Source organism: Zonotrichia leucophrys, chromosome 2 (assembly GCF_028769735.1).
Source record: "Zonotrichia leucophrys gambelii isolate GWCS_2022_RI chromosome 2, RI_Zleu_2.0, whole genome shotgun sequence".
NCBI classification, from domain to species: Eukaryota; Metazoa; Chordata; class Aves; order Passeriformes; family Passerellidae; genus Zonotrichia; species Zonotrichia leucophrys.
In genome coordinates, this window is record NC_088171.1 from 138750311 (window position 1) to 138777292 (window position 26982).

Below are 26982 nucleotides of genomic sequence, written 5' to 3' on the forward strand. Positions count from 1 at the left end.
TTCTTTGGGCGAAGGGGGAATAAATTTCGCAGCCGAAACAAAGGTCTTCAGGGAGGAAGAATAGTGTTTGAAAGGGGTGTACACAATGTCCAAGCTAGGCAGCAGGTGAGAGCCATTGTTTTTTGTTTTTGACGGCCTGCACCTGGGAGATCCATCTTGCTTTGGGCAGCTTTCCTTCCCCTCCCCTGCACACCTCCCCCGAGTTGGGGGTTTCAGTCCCAGTGTCTGGAAGTAGGTGAGAGGGGGCCTTCTCACACAGGGATTTCATGTCTGGGTCCCTTGATGAAGAAGCCTTTTACATCTCTATTTTTCTATCACGTTGGCTAAGGATGGGTGAGAGGGGTCTTCTCTTGGAGGAGGGACCACACTGAAGCTCAAACCAGCCAGGCCGAGAGGTGGGGAGGATTCCAGAGCTATTGTGCAAAAAGGGCAGGGTGCCCTGCGAGCTCAGTGTAGCATACAGCAAACAACATCCGTGGAAACAGTGAGCTAGCAATACTTTCAGGCCTCAGGCACATGACTTTCCCCCCCACCGGTTCAGCAAACAGGGGTTTTAATTTTTCTGTGGTCTCTCTCCATGACGATTGTGAGGCAGATGAGGCACATTTCGGACAGACTCTCACAGCCCTTCAGTACAAGAAAGGCATCAAGGTGCCGGAGCATGTCCATGGACATTAGGAGAAAATTTCTTCATGGAAGGAGTTATCAGTCATTGAAACAGGCTGCCCAGGGAATTGTCATCCCTGGAGCCATTTAAAAACATGTTGATGTGGCACTTAAGGACATTGTTTAGTGGTGGACTTGGCAGTGCTGGATTAGTCTTAGAGGTCTTATCTAAACTAAATGACCTATCATTCTGTAATTTTTATATTGTTGTATGGAAATTTTATTATTTATGGAAAAACATTAAGCATGTATGCAATGTCAAAATTTGACTTGGACATTTTGATTCATGCTGCTCAAAGAGCTGCTGGAAAAAACTGTGGAGTGGGTATTTGCTCTGAGTAGGAAATAGTGTATGAAATCTTCATATTTTGTACTTGTTGGCAAAAAGCTATTAATTCTTTAAGCTCTTCCTGTTGTACTGCATGAGGAAGATAGCTGTCCTTTTATGATAATAAGTCACAGGCTTACCTAATTTAAATTTCTAACAGTTAAGTTCTATGTCACAGTGAACTAGTCAAATAGGACACTTCTGTATTTAATGGAAAAATGCATATATCTTTAGGATATGAGTCATTGCACCCTGAAAAAGCAGGTGGAATGAACTATCCTCTGAAGGAACCTGTTCATCTCCATCCATCATGTATTGTCCAGTGGGTTACTATAGTCCTCAGAAGAAGTGTCTATGGGAAGACTGAGTAACTAAGGCTTACATGGTTACCATTTAGAAAAATTGATCCCATACATATAAATGGGTTATTTTAATGAGAGGGAGAAATAAAATTTGTTCTTGATATCTCATTTTCTGCTCTATTTCATGGCTAGTATAATTTCAACTTCAGAAACCCAAGGAGTATCTTCTACTAGCTACTAACTAGTGAGATGATTTTTACTTTAAACTATTTTGGAGTTTTTTTCTATAAAGTTTTGTAGTTTCATGTCAGACTGCCAAGAGAAAAGTATATAACTTGTAACTGCAGAATGCTGTGAGGTACTTTCTTATACACACATCTTTATGTTACAAATTCATACTGCTATTACATAATAACTGGTAATTAAATGTATAGTTTTAGTTATTATGTGTATTTTATGTCTGTATATGTTGAATTGCTAGGAAATACAGTTTCTGTGTTTGTATATACTGTTTTAAATGACAATATTGCAATATAAATATATGTGGTTTTAATATTACTCTTCAAGTGTATCTTAAGTTTTAGAATTAATTTTTCATTTGTGTTCTTGTGGACCAGCATTTTGATTCTTGAGTGTCTATTAAAACTTGATATAATTTTCTTTCATTTTTTAAAAAATATATTAACTAGAGAATTGAACATTTATCTTAAATATAGCTAATGTGTCTATTAATCACTATAATGAAGAGAAAAGGAAACAGCTATTGGCAATAATTATTGCATTTTGTCTGTGATTAGAATGCAATTTAAATATATGGTGAAATGAAATGTGTGGAGTGTCAGTGGTATGTTTTAAAAGATCTATTATGAGATCAGTTAATTAACCCGTCCCCCAAAAGTCTGGATTGTAACACAGAGAAGTGACATTTCACATTATGTCTTCCTAGCTTCATTTCAGATTTTAAATATTCCCCTTATAAAAAAAGGTGCATGTGAGGCAGAATGAGATGGAATCTACCTGAACATATCTTTTAAAATTCTTCCCTGGAGAAGACACAATCTGTCACACAGCACTTATTAATGTGATTAGAATATTTTCTGAAGAAAACCAAATTGTACAGCTACTTCTGTAATATACCTTGGGGTTTTGCTAAGAAATGTCATGGCAATCTGCAAAATTGATTGAAACATTCCCTTGAGTTAAACCTTGTGTGATGTTTGAACAATACTCAGTGAAGCTCAGCTGTGATTCACAGGAATTTCATTATTTTGGATTACTACCATAAAATTTTCTTTTGGCATTTCTGATTTTGTTGTTTCAGTATACATGCATGCATAAAAAGGACCAAAATTCATTTGGAGTACAGTAAATACAAAAAAATATGAGCTGATATTCAGTCTTATTCTGTATCTATATCGCATGGGATTTTTTAAGAGCTCTTTGCATGTGAAATCAACACTACATCCTATATGAACTAAGTTAAAAAAAACTGTAGACATTTAAGAATTTATTAATTCCAAAGCTATAATTATATACATTACTTCAAAAGATATGCAACCCCATCTCAGTTCCAGAATTCTGTGTGTCATTTTTGCCAATTTATTTTCACACAAGCTGGGAGAATAAATAGAATGATCAAAATAGATGAATGGCTTTGCTTATGCAGTTAGTAAATTAAGAACTTTTAAAAGGCAGAATAAATCTTTTGGATTATTTATTTTTACCATAAGCATAAAATAAAATCTCATCCAGTAATTTCAATATCAGTGCTACTTAGTAAGAATGTGTTTTTCGGGATTCAGAGGGAGTATGTGATGTGTGTGGAGTTTTAAGAAGAGAAGGAGTTATCTACTTGAAAAACCTGAATGGTTCTCTAGTCTCTGTAAAGGGAAGTAAAAGATAAAGGTCTCCAAGATCCAAGGTTTTTCTCTGATTGCTCCTATCTGTATGTCCAGCTGAAGGCAAGACTAAGCACGTATTAGATGCCAGTATGTATGGCAGGTCACACAGCTTAACAGGGATGGAGGCTAATGTCTCATTGGCCCGCATAGAAACCAGCAGCACTGAAACAGACATGAGCACCACAGGCAACCAAATCCTATTTCTGCATCCAGGCTGAGGGGAAAGGGCTCTGTTAGAAGTGACACTCACAAATGCACATGCATGTGCTCCCCCAACCTTCCATATTCTGATCCAGGGCTGGAGTTCAGATTCTACTCCTACTAGGTTCTGCCTGGTCTGTGATCAATGGCTCTTTTTCCAGTTGTCCCCTGATCTCATCCTGCTCCCCAGACAGTCCACACTAATGTTCACTAGCAATCACCCATGTGCTCACTCTCTGGACAAAAGAGACATTTGCACGCTAATAAGGAGTAGATTTTTGAAAGAATAGAGGACATGTTGCACTGGTTAGGTGCAGATATTAGAGAGCCTTAACTGTCTCCTTTTTCTGACATGTTTTTCACTCTTATCTAGCATGGTCCTTTCCCTTATCTTCCTCTGGCCCAAAACATCTCACTAAAAGTTTTAAGGTCTCCAACTACCATTTAAAAAAAAAAAAGTCTTCAGTTTTATTTAATCTCACAAATTCCCTCAAATACTCCATGGTAAATTTCTAATTTTCATGAGAGCTAAAATAAAATTCTTTCCCCCATTATCATCAATTACTAAGATGTAACTACTTTAAAATTACAATAATACACTTAATTTACCATCAGGCAGAAACATAAGAAATCTTGTCTTTGTTAGTACTTCCACTTAATCCTGCTCGTTAAAGCTTATCTATGTGTGTATACCATTCATTACTTCTCTCATTTCCTGTCTTTGCTTCCTGTCCTGAAAAGTCCATTACCAGGTTTATAAACCAAGTGTCCTTGCATTCTAGATACCCATACAAGCTGTATTCCTTAGGTGTGATTGAGTTGCATTAACATAAATGTTTAATGCTATTCAAGCAACCTCAGAAATATTATAAAAACAAACAGACAAACAAAACCAATAACAGACAATTGTACTGAGAGCTTCTAAAGCTGCCTGTGAGGTCTAGAAAAGGTAACCTACAACATCTGAAGGGGCATTCTATTTCTTTACTTAGCTTAGTCAAGCAGAATATATCTAGCTTGGATTTTATTACCCTGTTTGGGAAATTTGGGGCTGGTGGTGGCAGGGGTAGGGCAAGGGGTGCAGTGTTGGGTCTGTAGGAAGGGGAACTTTTTCTTTGCTTTTTGATTAAATTCTCTTTACTATTAAAAATCTATTGGCCATGGGTCATTACTATTCATCTGCTATGTTAATCTGCATGAATGGATCATCCTAAGTATTGCATCATCAGATATATTTGAAGAGACTGAATCATTGGTTTATAACTTACATGATAAAACTGAAAATAGCATTACATTAGAGGTATCCCTAATCACTTTAGCTAGCTAATGGATTCTATGGATTCTTCTGTTCATTTTCTTGGCTTTACTGTGCATTCTACCAAAAGATCATGCTCTAACTCTTAGTTAAAAATGCAGAAATTATTTAATTGTTTGTCTTGATATTTAAGTCTTTTTATTGCTACTGGGTTTCCAGGTGATATCTTCCTTTCTACACGTGTGATGTATGTATGATGATTGGCAAAAAAAATTGTACTTTTGATGTATGTCACATCTTATTTAGAGACCTCCCCTTTTTTGGGAGGAATTGGTGAGGCTACTGATGTGTCATTAGAATTTAAGATCATACAGTTTATAATCTTTTCTTTCACTGGTGCTACTCAAGGATGCTGGTGATTGTAAGAAATAAGGCTTACCTTTTTTATTCTGCCATTAACTGTTTGTATTTTTGAATATACATAGCGCATCATTGGATTTTACACAAAAATGAAAGCATCTATGTTTAAATTCTATAAATCAGATGTCCATATTTTGCAGCTAAAGACAAAAGTTAAATATGACGTCAAAACAAAACCTACTGCAAAGATATTTTAATTCCAAAATCAAGACAGATACTAATTTTTAGAAAAAAATTGATTATTTTAATTTTCCAAATGATTATTCATAATGTGATGCATGAATTTTAACTTTGGCTTAGTTACGTGGATGTTAATAGGGTGACATGTATATCTAATTCTACTTTTTCTAACAGGTGTGCAATTCACCTTCTACACATTTCATTTGGAGGATCATCATGACTACTTACTAATAACAGAGAATGGCAGTTTCACACAGCCATTGGCACGTCTGACTGGCTCAGAACTTCCTTCACCAATCAATGCTGGTCTCTATGGAAATTTCAGAGCTCAGTTGCGGTTTATTTCAGATTTTTCAATATCATATGAAGGATTTAATATTTCTTTCTCTGGTAAGGAAATACCTGTAACATCTGGCTATTGAAAAACTTGCTCATTTGGGGTTTTTTTCTGCATACTTTATAAAGAAAAAAATAATTTAAATTATTTTGATGAATATATATGCTGAAAAATTATATTATATATTTTTTTCCTAAGCACAATAATTTAAAAGCAAATGAACCTCTGTGCCACATGTGGAATAAGATGTCAGTAAACTGTAAGACACATTATCAAGTGAGGAGAGGAAAGAGAATTAGTCTAATTTCAGTTACTCAAATTCCAGATGAGTTGAGGTGTCAACTATTTCGTTTTTGTTATGGATTTTTAAAAATTTGTTTTATTTACTGGAGTTATTTATGGCTCTTATAAGCATGAGAAATCGTGTTGTGTCATGCATGCTTAAAACATTGTGAATGTAGTAATATGCCTTACTTTCAACATAATCTAATTATCAATTTAACATTCATATTATAATTTTGTTTTAAAATCTGATGCCTGTATTGATATTCAGGTGAAAATATACAGAAATTACTAGACTGCAGGACTACATATATGACTGGTAAAGAATGTGTTCTCATAAAAGCTGACTTGCTCTTGTTTGCAGAGTATAATCTTGAACCTTGTGAAGATCCCGGGATCCCACAATTCGGTAGCAGAATAGGATTTAATTTTGGCGTTGGAGATATTCTGACATTCTCCTGCTCGTCTGGATATCGTTTAGAAGGAGCTTCAGAGGTTATTTGTCTTGGTGGTGGCCGACGAGTATGGAGTGCACCTCTGCCAAGGTGTGTGGGTACGTGGTCAGCTGCTTTCATTTGCTTGTATGTGTAGTCATTGTCCATGGACTCGCAGATTTAGAGCATGGAAAAGCATGGTAATACACCTCTTTTTAATGTACTCTCATACTCTCCACATCTCCTTAGTCAATGTTTTACCTTTTTTTTACTATATTTGGTAATATAAGTGGACTTCATAGTCTATACTTGAAAGCAATTCAAATTAAGGGCACAATGCTTACTCCTCTTATTTGTATTAATAGGTTAGGAAAACTGGGTATAAATTTAAATCAGCATTTACCAGTTCAGATGTCAGGTACTTGATTGATTTTTTTTTTTTTTTTTTTTTTTTTGTCAATGCAAGCTTCCAAGTGATACCTGTATTATAAAGTTGTGATTAGATCACTTACACCAGATTTGTTTCATAAAACTGGGTCCATTTATAGGAGTACAGCCAACCTGGACATTCTATGTAAGAACCATATCCTCAGAATATCCTTAGAACAGTTATTCTGGTTTTAAAATGACAGCTAAGATAATTGAGAAGAAACACTTTCTGATAATTCCTACCTAGCACTCTCCAGTCACTGTAGCCTATATATGTAGATTTGACTAGAAACTTAGGTTTAAATGGCTAAAGAATATTGATTGAGCTGAATGCTTCCTAAATTATTTGGTTTTCAGTTCCATTGAGAATTGTTAAAACAATAAGGTCTCTAAAAAGTAGGAGAGTTGCTTAAATGTCTGCATTATTTTTATTTAAGGGTATATATTGCTGAAATTTAGGTACTATATGGAAAGGTTTATACATGAAAATATCTATATCAGTGTGCATTTAATGTATTTTTTCATACTAAATTTTATGTTAGTTAAACATAAATGTCTTTCAGATGTTGATTGCATAGTAACTATGGATTGATTATTTGTTTCCTCTTATTTGTTGGTAGTTACTGTATCAACATTTTTTGGTTTAAACCACTCCTATTCCATTTCCTTTACCTCAGTATGAGGAAAATTATGAATTTAGCTTATGCATTAGCAACATTTATATATGTACCTCTAGAAGAGATAGTTTAGAAGCTGAGTGAGAGCAGTGGATGAATACAAGGGTTGTTTTTTGTGTTGGGGTTGATAAATTTTTTACAATAAGAATAATAATGAATGTGTGCACAGTCAAGAAGATAGGTTAAATTTCAGTAATAAATTTCAGGAAGGGTTAATAAAAATGGATTAGTAAATTATCAGCAAAACAATTCACAGTGGCATAAACATAAAAAAAGTTCCTCTACAGCTTTCATGACAGAAAAATAATGTTTATGTTTGCTTGTTGAAGGAAAAGAGAAAAGCTGTAATAGAAGGAATAAATTACTTTCTAGTCAACATGTCTGCTCCTTACTTTTGGAAATAAAAGATAGTCTGACTAGAATGGCTTAATTAGCCATTTTCACTCCTTAAATATCCAGTGCTTAATTTATGTGTCATAATAGTGAAATTCAAACAAGACGAGTAGAAATTCCTGTCGACCACTTTTATTGGACTCAAAATTTATGTGTTGGTACTGTTGCTCACATTTGGTGTTTTTGGTCAAAATGATTAATGAGAGAATGCTTCTGATACAACATGCACTTTCACATACACCCAACATCAGTTGGGAAGTAACCACTGCTCATAATATTTGTGTTCAGATTGCCAACACAAGAATAAAATGCAAGGAAGACAGATAAAGTAGAAGTTGGGTGGAAGGCCAAGCATCCCTGTCTGGATACAACAAAAGCTAATATGTTGGGTTTTGAAACAGTAATCAGTCATAATCAATTCTAAACCAAATAATTTGCCAGAAAATTAGCAGCTGTCTTTTCTTATTTAGAAGACAGATAAATACTTGTAATTTATTAATTAATGTTATTATTCAATCCATAAAAATAATATATTTTTTTAATTTACTTAAGACTTAAGAAATGAAATTTTGAAATTAGGAATTATTAAATTAAGAATTCTTATTTACTAATAAATTATTACATTTTGAAAAAAGTAATTATTAAATTAATTATTAACTATTATTAAATTATTAGGAATTATTAATTAAACATTAATAATTATCAATGTTCAAATAGCAAACAAATATATTTTTACTGAATTTTTAAGGCTGAATTTCTCAAATGATGGTATTATCTCAATTCAGGAGGGCTTGATGTTGCACTGAAATAATTTTCATAATAAGATTTTTCTAAAAAAAAGCATAAAGGTTATCCATGTTTCTGTTCACCCTATGATGCAGCACTTCTTGGGGCAGATGTCTGTAGTCACTCAGGGCAAGCATAGTTCAATGGTAGCTGAAACTTTGGTGTGTTATCTACTCTGTGTTGGCTGACAAAACTAAAACATGCTCTGTATGAGATACTACAAAGCAACTGCCACACAGCCAACTGAACAAGCTGGTGATAAATGGATGTATCTAATGATAACAGAAAAAAGTCCATAATCTTTAAATTGCTTTCTTTGAACTTTTCCATGGACAGTGAAAAAGAAGTCTCCTTCTGAATCTAAGTAATATATTTGTAAAAAAAAAAAATTACAATAAGTATCAATGCATGTTCACTTTTGACTTTATAGAAAGCAAAATCTAAGCTCTGGGTGGTCCTAAGGAATCAACATTTTCCTCAATATGCTAGGTGCTTGTCTCCAGCTTGTAATACAGAGCAGAGAAATCATGTTAAGTTTGTGAATATGGAGCTGCTTTCTTAGGGTTGTAGTGCCTCTGAAATGTTCTGATGCATTTGGAACTCAGACATCTTTGCCTAGTTCTCTTTATAATTTTCAATGCCACAGATAGCTTACAAGAATTTTCCTGTAACTGTGTTACAGATAGGAACAAACAAGAGCAATTATTATTGCTCTTGTTGGGAAAAATAATGACAGAGATAAAATTAAACTTTTCCTATCATCAATAATGAAATGAAGATGATTAAAGATCTTTTAGAACACTGTTATTCCTTAGTTTCATGATTTATCTTTATGCTGTACTCAAGTGATAACTAAATGCAGAGTTCATATTCAGCACACGTATTTCTTTCTTAGAATTCCTTTTCTTTTCAGTAAAATGTGGAAAGTTGTTTCTATTATAGCAGGATTTCTTATATCTTTTTTTCCTTTCACCTGCCCTTTTCCAGTTTGGTTTTTTCATTCCTTATAAGGCTGTTAAAACCCAGATTGTATTACCTTTCATTATAACTGTCAAGTTTGAATTTATAAACCCTAATTGTTTCTATGTCTGTGTAAAATAATCTGTCTTCATAGCTTCCCAGCTGTGTCAGGTCCTTTCCTTTTTCTTTCTTAGGGCCATACGATTTCTTTCCAGACTCCTAAACCTTCACTGGAAGACATTGAAGCTAAAACTTTTTTCTTCTACGTTACTTTCACTTTTTCTGTTCATTCTTCTCAGTAGGTCCTAAACAGTCTTTAATTCTGGACTTACAGATTGCCAATTTACAGATTTTCCCCTTGAAATTATAAAAAGCAGACAAAAAGACATAAAATATCTACAGGCAAACACAATAATTTCTGTCATGTTGCATACTTTTCAGATAATATGGTACATGATTTTTTTTCCATCAGAGATTTTTTGCCAAGGTGTTCAGTGATGCAGCTCCTTTGCCAAGCTTTAACTAAAGTGCTTTTCAAAGAACGCTGAGAACAGACATTTCAGAAATGTCTGAAAGGTTATATTGTTTGAAAGAAAAAAATAACTTCAGCATTGACTGGATATGCATAAATATGGAACCAAGGAAGGGAAGGTGCTACCACAGAATACATCTGTAGTAAGTTCCCTTATTAGCAGGAGAATGATTGGTTACCCTGTGTGCATCTTGTTCTATATTCCATTAATGTTACTCCATCTACATAGCTCTATCCCTTTCTGTGCATACAAAACATTCAAGGTAAAGACTGCTTTTAATATATTTTGCTTCAAAAAAAATGTCCTTTTGCTAGTTTTGAGATTTCTTTTAATATGTGGAATGTTTGGGCAGCACGAATTCTGAGTTTAAGGATTGTGATATCCACTTGCAAATTTCATTGATTCATCTCAGAACAAATGAATCCTAAACTTTCTTCTGTTCATCACAAGTAATTTTATTCTCTTAAATATTTCTTCTGTTGGGTGTGAAAATTTTACATATCTATTATTTTCTTCAGGGATAGGATTCCTGTAAAAAGCAAAACACAGTCATTGAGGTCTCACCATATGTTAGTATAATAGCATTATGATGTGATAAGACATTTTTTTACATTTCTTATGTTTTTTTAGATTTTGCATCAAGTTTTAACTGTTCCTCTTCCCCATGTGGAAATTTTTACTAAGTTCCAATGGTTTCAGCACTTCCTGAGTTATTTTGTGGAGGGTTTTTTTTGGTTGTTCATGTTTTTGGGATATTTTTTGTTAGTGTTGAGTTTTATTATCAGAATATTAAATTAGTTTAAAGGAAAATCATGCACATTGATATTTTAAATTCTTCTAATATAATATGTGGGTTTTTTAATACAATTTGCCTTGTTAACATTAATTCAAAAGCTCATTTGTCATGCTATTTCTTCATCCTCCTTTGATTGATTGCAATACAGGAGCATATTATTTAATGTATATGGGACTCCTACCCACTCTTGTCAGCTGGAGGGATCAATTAGGAAAAATAACATTAATAATGTAAGTAAGTCTTTCTAAAAAAGTTTTCTTTTGTATTTGGCCATTGGCCATTTGGCCATTGATGTAGAAATATCTTTTTGTAAAATTATTTCTGGGTCATAAATACAGGATCTTCCCAGATCTGGAAATACTATCTTTCATTATAAGATAAATAATGTAGTCATAAACCAGCCAAAGTATATTAAAAAAAAGTTTAATACACAAACAGCTGCATGAATATTTTGGTGTTCAGATCAAATAGGAAGGAGATAACCTCTATTGCAGATATATAATAAGAAATTTCTGTTAATGATTTTTGTCTATATGAAAGGAAGTTTTGTATTTTGGAACAATGTAAAATAAAAGGAAACCCCATAATTCTTACTGATTGAAGAAGATAATTTTTTTACTTTTTTCATCAGCATAGGGTTCCCTGTATTTAACCTGTCAGAATATAAAAACTGCCTGGAAAACTTGTGATAACCTTATGATTCATGCTATTCACAGAAAGAAAGCTTTAGCAACAACTTAATCCTTTCAGAATTTTTGTGCTACTGTCTCTTACTGCTATGTTTTGACAAGAAAGTATTTTCTGGTTTCTGCCAACCTTCAGTTGAAGAGGTAGAACATCTGAAGACAAACGGCTTTATAAGAAACCCTTTGTTGAGCACTGAAGTTAGATACAGTTTCTGAAGTAACTGTTTATTTACAATCTAGTACAAAGTTGTATAAAGATAAAATCCTTTTTGGAGTGCTTCTGCTTACTTGCCCTGCCAAGCTGTTGCAATACACAGCCTCCTAACCAAGAGATGCCATCTTTTCAAAACACAGGACTCCTAGACATAGCTCTTATCTTTTGATTCTAAAGGATTGTATTAAAGGAAACAATTTCCCTCTCTCTGAATTTTGATCTGTAGGAGCACAGAGTGTGTTTTTGATTCATAATTATTTATGGCAAGAATTTTAATCTTCAATTCATTGAAGAATTGAGTTCAAATGGTTAAGCTACCCAAATAGATGCATTTCATTCCTTGGTTACAATCACAATGACATTTCACCTGCTTACAAAATCTAAATGCACTAATAAAATTCATCTGTCTTATTATGGAAAGGTGCAATGAACACACATTCATAACCAAAAGCATCACAGTCTGTTACTGCAATTATCTTGTTATAGAAGTTTTTATTTTTCATTATTTTTCTTTTGATATTTTGTTTATTTTCCTTTCTAACACTGAAATGAATCTATTATTTTTGTCACAGTCTGGAAACAGTAATTGACTTCAGTAATTTACTTACTGTTACATCCTTCTACTTTATATTAGGCTGAATTTAAGTCTTTGTGAAAATATATCTGGATGTGGAATATTTTTCCTATTTTTCTTTGTACAAGAGAAGTGTGTAAGGCAGGTTCCAAGTTTCAGCAGAAACAAGTAGAATTTTTTTAAAACCACAAAACTTTATTAATAAAGCAGCCTGATTTTTATCTCCGTTGAACAGGAAATTTTACTAAAATGAAACATAAATACAGTAACAAAATATTTGTAAATTCTGATAACAGCTCTACATATGATTTAAAGAATAGTTACAGACTCTGATCCACTGTAATTTTTCCTTTACTTTTGAAGTACTGTTTTGTCACCTCTTTTATATGCTTCCCTGTTTACACATATTCCTTTAATTTCATCCTGGTTTGCCTCTTAACTTTCTTTCTAACTTTCATTCACTGTAATACCTGTTAAAATTATTTTCCAAACACTTTGAAAAAATTGCATGTGTTTAATATTTGGATTTATTTTAAACTTTAGAACTCCATTGACATTACTTTCTCTGGACACTTTTTTACTCAGCACTTAATTGCAAATATAATAATATCTTTTTTTATCTTTCCTTCAGTATTAATATCAGAGTATAGAAAGAAACTAAGTCCCATGAAGCTCCATGTGATTTACAACAATATAATATGTTTATAGATAGGAGTGGAGATTCTCACATAGAACTCTCTGTGCTGCAGTTTGAAATGTCTTGCAATATTAATTGTGGACCTTCCCAGTTTCATTTAGCACTTGTTCCAAAATATAACCCTAACTCCTGTCTTTGTCAGAGCATGTGTTTGATGTTTTGTGGTCAGTTGTTCTGTTGTGGTTTTTTAAGCCATAATTTGCTCTGACAGGAGGCAAGGAGAGAAGCCAGGAACTAACTGTTGATTTTGTCAGAATACTGCTGAGAAGTGTACAAAAGAAGCAACTGGAGGACTGTGTGCCTCCATGGAACTGTGATGATGCTATGGGAGAAATTCTGTTATACTGTGGTTTTTGGCACTGTGTTTACTAAACTAGCTTTCTTGTCTGCTAACATAAGATACAAAGAATCTCGGAATGGTTTGGGTTGGAAGGAACCTTTGAAGATCATGTGGTACATCCATTTGCCGTAGGCAGAAACATTTTCCAATCAATCATTTTGCTCAAGCCCCATTCAACCTGAATTTGGACACTTCTAGGGATGGGACATCCACATCTTGGAACGCAATTTTATCTCTCTAAATTCAGAAAATCATATTGATAAATACAATGACATGAAACACAACAACATGTTCACATCCTTCTTCTTAACAGAAAACTTAGTATGCTTGTAAAACATTAGTTGAAATTGTCTTAACAGTTAGCTTACTGCTGTGTTCAGATTTTAAAAAATTGCTTTGAATTACAGCTCTGAAATAGCCCAGAGTTGTTGGATCAACTTAATACCATAATTACCTTGTGCCTTTTGGCTTTTATATCCCTCTGGATTGTGAAAAGAGATCTCTCAATCCTGAAATTACAATCATCTTACTCCTTTCTGTTGTAATTCAAAGTGACCTATGCATCTTTGAAATAGGAAATACCCATTTATTTGAGAGTGCAATAAAAGGATAGCTGTGATCATGTGGAATAGAAGGTTTTTCACTTCTGCCTAGACTGGGTGTATCCTGCTGTTCCAGGACAAAATAATGTCACCTGAATTATTTGGGTACTTGTTCTATATTGTTGAATGAGATGTAGTCATCAAGCATTTGTTCTTCAATCTGTGCCTGATTTGGATTTCTGTGCAATGTCTGCTTCAGCTGCATACAGAAAGGGTAGTTTATCAAGCTCGGGTTTTTTGTCACTGCTGTCTTTTAATTTCATGTACAAAATATATATTTTATTATCCTGAATATTACTCAAACAAGTCTAGGGTGGAAATTATGAAAATGCTAATAACAAATAAAAGATTTTAGAATAGACACCACAGTTTGCCTAAACATCTTCTAAAACATTAAGAATACCACAGAGTTTTACACAACAATATTACTTATTCTGTGAAATTATAAATCAACTAAATTTCCAGGTTAAAATAAATGAGATGTATTCTCATGAGGATAAAATAAGTGGCAACTAAAATAATCCTGAAAACAAACATAAACCCAGAAAATTTAGTGTTACAGTTAAATTCAAAGATAATCTAAATCTGTTAAAAAGACAGGAAATACTCCTGTACTTCCACTATAATGGCCACATACAAAGATTAAATAAAAAGGGAAGCAAAGAATTGTAATAGTATTTCAGTGTCTACTTAAAATATCTGGTAAATAAATGCTAAAAATTACTTAATTAAAATTATATATAGTCCAATATATGATAGGAAATGAAAATTAGTTTATAATGACTAATGAAGCATTGCCACAAGTGTTTATGTTTCCAGGTTTTTTTTTTTGGTTGATTAAATGAATTGCCAAAATCTTTGATTATAAGGTATACTTCTTGAAATAAAAACTTGAATTACTTGTATTACTTGAAAATTATTAAATTAATTGTTTTTCCCCTGAGACTTATGTTTATCTTATTTACTTGTTATTGATTTTTTTTTCTATATTTATCTGGTAGCTATAACATAATATTTTACTACTGTAATTTACACCATTGACTATGTTGGTTATCTTGGTTAAAAAAGACCAGAGGAAAAAATCTTTTTTTCATTAATCTATGTGAAAATTTAGGTACCTACACATATATATTTTTATTAATATGTGTGTAAAAATAAATAAATACTCATATAAATTTATAGAATTCTTCTACTTCCATTTAATTTGCACATCTTTATGAATTTCAGTGTTGGAGAAATTGAAACAAATGCAACAAAATTCAAGGAAGATCCTATAAAACAATACGATTATGAAATATGTAATTTATATGATTTTAACTCTCAGTGGTTTTTTACCTACTTTTACTAAAGTATTGCAATTTAAAAATATTCTGGTAGTCTCCAATCACCATCATGATCATGTACTTAAAACTGGATTTTAGATATTAATAAACATTATTAATCTTGAGCTAGGTTACATTAACATTACCATTATCACCATTACTAAAATATTTATGTGCTTAATTAAAGTATGCCTTAACTTTTTTTTTTTAATTGCAGCTGAATGTGGAGCCTCCACAACAAACAATGAAGGAATCTTACTGTCCCCCAATTATCCTCTTAACTATGAAAACAACCATGAATGTATTTATAGCATTCAAGTACAAGCAGGGAAAGGAATCAATATTTCTGCCCGAACATTTCACTTAGCCCAAGGAGATGTTCTTAAGGTATGTAATCCTGTAACTTATTTGTTATTTCTCAACTTCTAGTACCTCCCATCACTGAGGTTTATCTGCAATAGTACAGTACCAGGTAAGTGGATATAAAGCATCTCTTACAAAGTATCTTTCTAAACTGGTTCCATTTTTAAGAAGTTAAAAATTAGGCACCCTCAGGTGCCCCCATAGTCTGTTTCTTAATACATGTTTTTCTAACCAGAGATAATTTAAAAAGAAGTTGAAGAAATTAAATAAATGTTGCCTTAATGGTTATGAGTATTGTATTTTTCAGTGTTAAATATTCATCAATTACATCTTTGGATTTGTTTTCTTCCACAATATCTCCATAATTTGAGCTGCAATTTAAACATAATAAGACATAACGCAACACCCATAACTTTAATTAACACCGTCTAAATACTGCCTATTGTACATAAATTTTACATTTTAAATTACTCTAATCTGGTGTGCATGGAAAAAAGAAACAACAAGATGGAAAGAAGGATACTATAACTTACAAGAGTTTTATACAGTGATTTCCCCTTGTCTTTGATTTGTTCATAGATTTTATTATTGTACTCCAAAAAATATACTTCCAGATACATGTATTACTTAACCATCTACACATTTAAAACCAATGTTGGTCTGGGTGTCTTTTCATATATGCCATCTGCAATAGCGCACCAATGCAATAAGATATCTGTGATTAAATAATTGTCCAATTCTTCAGAATATGTAATTTAATTAAATTTGCCTCTGTGAAATCAAAGGAACAAGAGGTACCATGCCACTCATGTTTGATGTAAAAAAGTTTTTCTGCCATATTCTTATTACTTATGTAATAAGTACCCTGTACTTATTAAATAAGAAGGATTATGAAAATATGTATTCCTAAGAAACAACCCTGATTCATACTGGGGTTTATCTCATCTAACTGTAACCATCTGTGCATTAGGGTGGGGTTTCCGTCTTTAGTGGTCAGACACAGGCATTTCCAAAATGGTCGAATTATATAAAGTACAAGCAGACCTAAACCACTAACATAAAATTAAATTTGGCATCAAAAAGAAAAAGCAAATCAAATGGTTTTTAAAAAGTACTATGTTCTTCTTAAGGCAAAAGAGAAGCAAAGAAAAATTAGCCAAAAGGTATTAGATACCCAGAATGCACAGGTGTGTTTATTTTATATTAGATTTGTTGTTTATTTGAGAACCAAGTGGGATACCCTTTAAGTGTCACATAAATTAATTTTGAAAGATTTAATTTGAAAGCTGTTTAGTATTTATTGGAATGTAATCAGTAGGGAAAAAATACCTCAAACCAACCAATGAACCAATCAGAGCAGTTGTTCAATTAACTATTAGCCAATAAAAGCACCTGGATGGATTTTTCTCAGGATTTTTAGGCTGAAACCATTCAACTCTATTATCTTAATTTAAAATGCATACTATTGTGGGAATAGAGATACAGTTGTGTGTAGTTAGATAAACAGAAATTAATATAAAAATAAAACCATTCAACTTTTTTTTCTTTTTCTGATCTAATAATTTATGATTTTTCAAGGGCCATTTGAACCATATGCACTTCAGATGTTTAACTAGACAATCTTTACTCAGAGACTTAGAGAAGAAAATTCTGCTTTAATGCTGCTACTCATTTAATGTGAAATTAAGAGCAATGCAAAATTAATTATGAATAGATGAAGGCCAGTACTCAGCTGTAAATATCAGTGGCAGAAATATTTGCTGTATATTGAAGGTGTATTTTTATAATGAAATTAGTGTTGTGTAATTAGAGTGTTTGTTTTTCAAGTCAGCAGCCTTGAATTATAATGAGCTGAAGATCCTCCCTATTAAAAAAATCCAAAACAAACTCTAAGAGGTATTCTTGATTATGACTATGACTTTTTTCAGTCTATCTGACATCATAGCAAGTCAGAGGCACTCAGCCTTTACAACTGTGGGAAGAAATATCTGTAGAATCCATTGTGTCTTTTCCAGCCTCCTTTCTTAGATGAATTTCTCACAAACTGTCATAATTCTATCACTCTCTTTTTTCATGTGTTCATTTGATAAAGAAAAATTCTTCAGGGAGCACATTACCAGTCACATATTCCAAACCTTTTCTCCCAGAATCAATTCTGCAGTTGTCTGTTGATCCCTTTTTATGATCCTACTCTACTCTGAAAAAGGAAATATTTGACTGTTTTGCTGATTGTGGAGAATAACCTTTTGGCTACACGAATAGAACATTGGGGTTATACTTTAGTTTTAAATTAATCATTAATAGCCAACAAATGCTTTTAACTTTAAATATATATCACTACTTTTCCTTTAAATATAACCTTTAATACGTATCACTACTTTGTAACTGGAAGGAACTAAAGTTAAAAAAAAAAAATTCATCCTGTCTTCAAAACAACCAAATGACATATAGTGAATACAGAGTTCCATGTCAGCTGTGAAAGAGGGAGGCTATATTAGTCACCATTTTAAAACCAAGATACTTAAAACACCAGCTTCTAGAGTAGTATTCCTTCCCTTAAACACAAATGAAGCAACTCCATACTATTTCATGGTTAAAACTCAGTTTTTTAGTGACAAGCTCGGATAATCCATCTCTTTTCATCAGAAGCTAGAGATGAAACTGTTGGCAAGGAAGTTAGTATTGTGCTTTGTGTTACTTTTTCTTGCAGCTAGGACTTTTAGATCACTAGAGGTATGCTGCTAAAATTCCATTCAAAGTCTAAATAGACTGAGTATTCTAATAAAATTTTGACAAATTCTTCAATGAAGCCATGAGGTCTGCTGCTTGCCGCGTGGTTTATATCTGACCATGGATGATGTTTATATCTGACAGGCACTGTGACTGAAACAATGAAACAGCTGCACTGGGAATGCAGCCTTAGAGTGAAACAGCATATTTAACACCAGTAAATCACCACCCTTACTATTACCTCAGGGACAGAGAAGGAGGAGTTCCCATTTGTCAGTTCTGAACTGGTATAAAACAGAGGTTTCAGAGCATATAATTTGTTTTTCATTTGCTTCATTTAGTATTCAATTCTCTTGTTCTCCTTTCAATGTAACTGCTCTGGCTACTTACATTAATGGTGTAGTTCTTTTTGGGTTTTATTAGAAACTGCAATAAATATATAAATATCTCTACCTTTTGTGTGTGTGTGTAGGGATATAACCTGCTCTTGAAAGTGCCATATATTGCTCCAATATTTATGAAAGTTATATGAAGACATATGAGGAATTTAGGATCTGTACAATCACTGCAAGCCCGTTTATTTAATATTAATCTCAGAAACTCTGTAACACTTGCTTCTTTCTTTGAAATTGTACAGATAATTGAGTTTGTGTGCTATCTTTCCATAATTCAATACTTTTAGAGTAAACTACCTATGTGGGAGGCAAGGATAAATAATGCCTTTTTTCCAAAGTATGAAAATATTTCTACCTGGCTTTTTTCCCCCTGCTTTTATCTCCATCCACCAATTTTACTCATAAACTCTCTAGTCTCTGCTAGCTGTAAGCAAGTCCATGAGATATACATAGAAAGAACAGAGTTGTCATTGTTCTGCTTCCCTGAATAGTCCATTGATAGTAGTGAACATGTTATTTGTGTTGTAAATCTATTGAGTGTAGAAAATATTCTTTTATATCAAGGGTATTTTAACATACTTTTTAATTTACAAGGAAAAAAGGACCTTTATTAAAATTGAAACTTGGACATGGCTAATATAATTGTTTTCTTTGTTTTCAGTAGATTTTAGCATAAATAAAAATGTCCCTGTGCATGGTACTAATTAATGGGTAGTTTTCTGGTAATGTTTAAATAAAAGGAAATACCACAAAACAAACCACCTCCAAAAATTATGCAGACAGATTTCATTGAGTAAACCTCAAACAAAGGAGACAGGAACACTGACTATGAAAATAATCCTTTTTGTCTTTTGAAGCAGTCTATGTGCTTGGCTTAATGTAGCATGAGAAATTATGTGATAGGTGATATTGCATCTATGTGGAAAAATGGATTTAAGAATTATTTTTAAAAACATTCTAAAGCAATCTCTCTTTTTCCTTTTACTAAAGCACTCTGCAGCAACAGGCAGGTAACAGCGTGTCAGCAAACAGAACTGGCACTCGGCTCTCTTTGGCTGTGCTTGGCACAGCACTGTCTGTGCTCCTGCCAAATACAGAGGATTCAGTTTTACTGCATTTGTTCATTGTCTCCTCTGTGGGCCAGATTTAAATGTGTGCACATGATCCAGTTTTTGAGGGGTTTGGGCAAACACTTTGAAGGGATGTGATATTCAGATCTTTTTGTTAATTTGTTTCTTAAGAATCTTCATGTTTATAATAGTAATACTTTTAGCAATATCATCCTGAATGTGACTGAGAAAAAGATAATAAATGTTGGGGACAAACCCCCCACCCCCTCACCCCCCCAAACATATGGACCCTTTTCTGCCTTTATATTAGTGCTTCTATTCGCGTGTGATATACATTTGACAGGGCGTTGACAGCCTCAGTTCTGAGCTGCCGATTTTATGTTATTTCTTCTCTTTATAAAGGAACAGATCTTCATATCCATATGCCTTTTATGTTTCAATGGAAAATTTCAAAAATAGCTTGATTAAAATGCACAAATTTTATACATTCACTTATGATACTCCCTTGGTAAAATTTTATATAGTTAAATAAATTAGCAGAAAAAAAGGGCATTGATTTCCATTTAAAATTTGTTGGTAATGGAGCCACTTAAGAAATTAGCAAGTTTTATTTTCCCCCTAATTGCAAATGCAAATAACACTTCCTTCAAAAATTGAATATAACATCTATTAGTTCAAATATTTAGGTATAGTGTTTCCTATTAGCATCCTTCCCTGTAACATTTGAACGTATTATTACGGTATGAAGAACATTAAGACAATTTTCTGTGCCTTTTTTTCTTTATGAGTTAATAATTTAAAAGATTGGGTCATTAAATACTTAATAAAGGTGGACCTCTGTTTTCTGAATAGTTTGTTACTGGCCTAACAAGCATTATCTAGTCATGAATAAATTACCTTTGAATTAATGTTACAGGATGACTTTAAGAAAAATTTATCCAAGTGAATAATATTTTTATGCTTATTCTTGGACTTATCTTTAGCACCCAAGTGACCTAAATCTAGAGGTACTGGCAAGGCCTATAAGAAAGTATATCCATATTTTTTAAAAAAGCTAATTGTACTTCCTTAATTCACATGTAATATTGCCTTCCAAAAGAATTATGAAGCTGAATTGCTAACTCTTTCAAAAGAATTAGTTCCCACCTAGTTTAACAAGGTTAGAAAGAAAACATTGGTTCTGCAATTCTCAGAAGGGTCTGCTACCATTTTATGGGCAAGCTAAATGGTATTATTTAAATGATTCTATAAACTTCCTTTTTTTTTTTTCCCTATTACATCAAATGTAGTAGGGAAATGAAAATGTGACCTAAATTGAGAGTTACACTACAAAACATGCATTCATTTATTGTCCTAAGGGAGACCCCAGTGTCTTAGGAAGAGGGATACTTTTAATGTCTGAAAAACAGCAAACACAAGAAAAAATAATTCAATTTAGTGTTCAGATGAATCACAATCCTGCCTCAGCCAAATGCATTTCTCCTACTCAAATGAATCAGTTTCAGAAGTGTTAGATACTTTAAATTCTGTTCCTTCATAGAAATTATATAGGTTTAAAAACATACAGCTTGACAGCTGGTTAGCCCATGAAATAGAATGAATATTAACTAATGAGAGATGTCAGTGGACTAATGTGCAAGATTTAATGTGGTAGGACACCTAACAAAATTGGCAATAAATTGTGTCTAGGGAAATTGTAACATGAAGAAAATTGGTATCATGACATGGCTTGTTCAAAGTTTGTGTGAGACATTGAAAATAGTTGGTTTCACTTCTTACCAGCTTCCTTTGGTTAAGTTTTAATGATACACAAACAGCAGGAAATGGTTTGCTCTTACATAGCTTTTAAAACTAAAATAAATCCTGAATCCTGGGTTATTATTAATTATAAGTAGGCTCAAGCTGGGTTTTGTTTAAGTCTATCATGATGTAAATATCTCTGCTGGATAGCAGCAGTTCTCCTGAAAAGGATATTTTCTTTTCACTTGCTAAAACAAAACTAAGTGCATTTCAGATTTATTTTCCTGGATTGGGTGGGGTTTTTTTGTTTGGTTTTGGTTTTGGTTGGTTTTAGTTTTGTTATCTTTTCTTGGGGTTAGTTTTGGGGCTTTTTTTCTTTTTCTGAAAGGCAAGACATCTATTTTAATACTGCTTTATATATTGAAATTATTTCTTGGTTGATATGCATTAATTAAAATTGTTCCTTCTTTCCTGGTTTCTTACTTTTAGTCCATATGAGGAAATTGGCTTTTAAATTTAAGTTTGCCTGGAATTTATTTGCTTGTGTCACTAAAAACCGAGGAATTATGTCATGACGTCGTGCATCTTAAACTCCTGTACAATTATTTTACGCATTACACACAGCTAGAAGTCATTTACTTGTTTTATTTCAGCATTTCATTAAATGTAAAGTCTTTTTTATTACTAGAGACATGAGATTTCTGGAAAATAGGAATTAGGTGTGTAACTCATTCTTACAGATAGGGAACAGGCATCATAATACTTCACATTTTCTTTTTGCCTTACTTCTATTGCTGCTGTATTTGTTATGATTTCATTCTGATGAAGACTCCTGTCTAAAAATGCTAACTTTGTTTGTAAATAATAGAATTAAATAGAATTTAGAACTGCAGACGATTCAGTATCTTTTAATAAGGCTTTACAATTTCCCCTTATTGCAATTTGAAAATTATTCACAGGTCAATTTATTCATTTGCAAATGAAATTTTTCATAAAACACATCAATCAATGTTTTAGTTATTGTAGAAGTCCCTAAATAAATCCTACTGGAAATAATATTTGGGTGAGAAATTATAGTTAAATTATAGGATTTTTTTTTAGAAATTACAGGAATTCAACAACCTGTGGTGTTTTAAAGCAACCAGATTTGTAGGGAAATTTCCTGAGAATTATTAGAAGATTTTTCTATATATTTAGTATTCTGATAAATGGTAAAGAACAACACTTGAAGAAAAATAAATAATAAAAATGCAGTACTGTGATTTACATATAGATTACAATACTCTTTCAGCTTACAGAAGCAGTGGTTAAATTTATTTCCTAGTCTCCTTTTACTTCATGGTTATATTTTAACCTGTCTTCACAGGATAAAAAGCCACCTCAGATTTATTTAAGAGACCAAATATGTGAGATTTTCTGTTCTGCCACCTCAGACTAGAGGCAGATACACATTATACGTGTTTGCTCATAGGTAGTGATCAGCATGACAATACTGACAGTGAAAGAGAAAACACAGAGATCTCAACAACCTGAGCTGATGTGGCGCCTCTGCCCCCTTCTATTGTCATGTAAAAAATGAATTGACACATTTTAAACTTTATTTGAAAATTCACCACACCTAAGTCAGCTTAAGTCAAGAGAGGCAAATAGTATATCTAAACAGTACTTCAGGTTGGCTGCCAATAGATCTCCCTTGACAAAGCTGTTCTTCCTCTTAATGCAGATGTACAGAATTATTTTGTGAGTAAAAGATATCTTCTTTTCTTTTCTTTCTTCATAACTGTAAAACTCACATTTTTTACAGATCTATGATGGCAAAGACAACACTGCTCACCTGCTGGGAGCATATACTGGGGCATCATTAAGAGGCCTGACACTAAGTAGCACTTCAAATCATTTATGGCTGGAATTTAACTCAGACACGGAGGGCACTGATGAAGGTTTTCAGCTTGTGTATACCAGTAAGTATTTAAGTAGGAATAGATTTATACTTTTAATGGAATGAAAATTCTGCACTCATAAGATGAAAATGCAGTTAATTACAATTATGGAAGAAATTAACAACAAATTACTTATCAAAACAATATGCTTTCATTGCTGTACCTCACAAAACCTCAAAACACACAGCGTACTGAAAGCTGGCTTTGACATTTTATCTGGTACATAAATTGCTGTCGTTTTTCTAGAGGAGTATTTTTCAGTTTTGGAGAGCATAAGAAAAAACAGGGTAAGTTTAAGTTAATTGTTTTAGCACATAAAAATATTGAAGTATGTGAGTAGTTTAAAAGATGCAACCAAAAAGCATTGCTTCACAAAGATAAGTCACAAGTAAGGAAATTCTCCTTCTTAAGACTAATCTCTGATATTTACTTTGCTTTTGTTTCTAAGCTTGGATTATTATTTAGAACCAAAATGATAAAGAAAAGTTCCTAACAAAAACCTATATATGGATTTCAGCTATGAAGATGAGGAGAGGAAAACAATATTTCTGATATCCAGCTTAGAGGGTACACGGAAGAAGCCATATACATGAACTTTACCAAGTGTCTGTTTCTGAAAATTGTTGTGCATTACTATTGACATGTAGTGTATATGACTTTTTAAGTGAATATTTTTTTTGCTGTCACTGAATTATTATGTAGAACTAATTTTTTCCAAGCAGGACAGTGTTATAAGGTAATTATGCAATGCAGCTATCAACATATTTTCTTTGTGCTTGTGCTCAAATCATTCATTTTTCACCTGTTCAAAAATTGTTCATTTAAAGACTCAACATAATGTTTTTAAAAGTAATTCTGATAAACAATAGCATAATTCTTGCAGTATGAAAGGAAAATACTTCAAGATAATAAAAGCGTATGTAATTACTTTTCAGATGAAAATTGCATAATTACATTCTGTAATAGCATGTGATAGAATAGGACTGTACCCAGTGATTAAAGATAGGATGTTCAGTGCTGTGTTACTATATAAGTGTCAAGGAATCTAATTTTTCATATTTTTATAGGTAGAACCAAACACAGCGCTTGAACCTTATCAATAACATTTCCTGTCTTTTGAGATATTCATATTAGAGTACACTTTCTTAGCCTGAAGAATTCTTAACCTGAAGAGTGATGAATCTTCTTTTGTTGATAGTGGTAGAATTTAAAGAAAAAATGAAGTCCAGAAGAAGGTAGCAGAGATGATCAAAGGCCTGGAACACCTCTCCTATGAAGAAAGGCTCAGAGATTTAGGGGCCTTCAGCATGGAGGCTCTGGGGAGACCTTTTAGGATCCTCTAGTGCCTAAAGAGAGCCTACAAGAAAGTTTGGGAGAGACTCTTTGCAAGGACATGTGATAACAGGACGAGGGGTACTGGCCTTAAATGGGAAGAGGGCACATTTAGATTGGATACAAGTGCTCAGTCTGAGCTCTGGGAGGATCCATAAGCCAGAAGAAATGGTGCAGACCTCCCAGTCAGAGCTGCCGCCTGTGCTCTGAGAAGTGTCCACCATTCTGCCTTTTGTCAGGTTGGAATAGCACCAAAAAACTAGAGCTCCTTTGCTGAGTTACAAGGAGTTCAAGTCTCTCTACCAGGGCCATGGAAGCTCCACCCTTCAGAGAGGCATTCTCCCTGTGTGCTGTCCCCCACAAACTGCCCCACCAGGCCCTGGCTGGGGCACCACACCCTCTCCTGCTCCGGTCACACGCAGTTAAGGCTGCAAAAATGCTCCCAAGGTTAGGCAATGGAGGTACATATTCGCCCTCACAGGGTGATCAGTTAAAAAGTTGACTTTGGTTCTGTGTCTGTAAGAAGGCTGTCCAGAAATGAGGATATATCAGGGATCAAGGTAGATTTGAACTTCTTTTCGCAGCGTGGTCAGAAGTTTTCTTAGAAGAGAGGTAATTTTAACTGGTCAATATGTGTCCAGACCAGCATTGTCTAAAATGGTTCTTCACCTAGGACTCACGTTAATGTCTTTCAGAGCTTCTGCAGCATACACTGTACTAAGAAACAACAGTTTAGGAAGGAGAAAAACTCAGCTTAGAGGTTGTGGAGGCTGAGACTTTTTCAGTCATACATGAAATGAACTGAAGGAAGAACCACAAAGATACAACATTTGATATATTTTTTTTGTTTTGTTTCCTTTTTTTCTTAGCAGCCTTATCCAGCATTTACAATGCATTTGCAAGTATTTTGACTGTAAAATAAAATAAAGAAGATTTTTTTTTTCAATAAAGAATAGTAATGCACCATCTGAGGGGAGATTGTGAAAGGCTACCAACTGTTTACCTGATGGACAGATACTGTGTGAATGATTTGTTGAACAAAGTAGACATGAAAATCCCTTCATTTCCTCCCATATTACCTATGTATAGGAATAGCAATCTGATGCAAAGGCTCTATTTTTTTGCCTATATACATTCTAAGCCACACGGTATTGATATAATTATTTGATTAGGAAGAAAGTGAAATTTCAAGTTGCTTCTCAGTTAATAACAGAAAACTTGATTTGGAATAGAAAATTTTTCTCCCAAATTGCAGTTTATTTTTCCCTATAAGTTAGCATACCTCCCTGTTTCCATGTAATGCATTGTTATTATGTTTTCTTCTTGTTTCCAGTCTCTTAAGTCTCAAAAATGTCCAATTTGTTAGGCTTGAGTTCTCTCTATCATGATTTTCATTGATTCCTGCATGTAGTTCTTAAATTTACTAACTACTGAACAAAAAATTAGCATAGGGATTGATGAAAAATAGCAGTTTTTCTTTGCTGCCACAGGTGCTATTGTGCTGCTGTTGTTACAATGCAAAATAATGAGAAATCTGCTGTTGTTTTGTTTATGAACCTTTAAATATCTATTGACAAGTGGACAGTTCCTTTAGTTTCTATTTTATAATTCATCATAAAATTTAAAAACTGATTGATCCTGATAATGGATTTTTTATGTCTTAAATTGAACTCTTAGGAAAATTGAATTTATGACACAGCTTGGTCATGCTCTGGGAATCTGGGAAAGGTGTATAGGCAGTTATCCTACTTAGAATGCTTAATAACAGAGAAGAAATCCTAATATTATATGTAGTTTGAAAATGATTTCCACTGAAAATCAGAAAATCTGGATTTCTTTAATGTATTTATGTTTGATTCTGTAAATACAACATTTTATTCCTCACACAGGTTTTGAGCTGTCACATTGTGAGGACCCTGGTGTGCCACAGTTTGGATATAAAATTAGTGACCAAGGTCATTTTGCTGGGAGTACTATAATTTATGGATGCAATCCAGGTTACACACTCCATGGAAGTAGCCTTCTAAAGTGTATGACTGGGGAAAGAAGGGCGTGGGACTATCCTCTACCATCATGCATTGGTATTACACTCTTCTA

At 33.3% G+C, this 26982-nt stretch overlaps 1 protein-coding gene across 5 annotated transcripts in view; it reads left to right on the forward strand.

Moving 5' to 3' along the window:
• Window positions 1–26982, forward strand: part of CSMD3 (CUB and Sushi multiple domains 3) — a 593532-nt gene that overhangs the window by 369579 nt on the left and 196971 nt on the right. For all 5 annotated transcript variants that reach the window (XM_064706591.1, XM_064706593.1, XM_064706594.1 and 2 more), the window contains 5 exons: window positions 5428–5643; window positions 6237–6425; window positions 15533–15702; window positions 23418–23574; window positions 26775–26966. In XM_064706591.1, the coding sequence (XP_064562661.1) occupies window positions 5428–5643; window positions 6237–6425; window positions 15533–15702; window positions 23418–23574; window positions 26775–26966 (924 nt within the window). The remainder of the gene's footprint in view (window positions 1–5427; window positions 5644–6236; window positions 6426–15532; window positions 15703–23417; window positions 23575–26774; window positions 26967–26982) is intronic.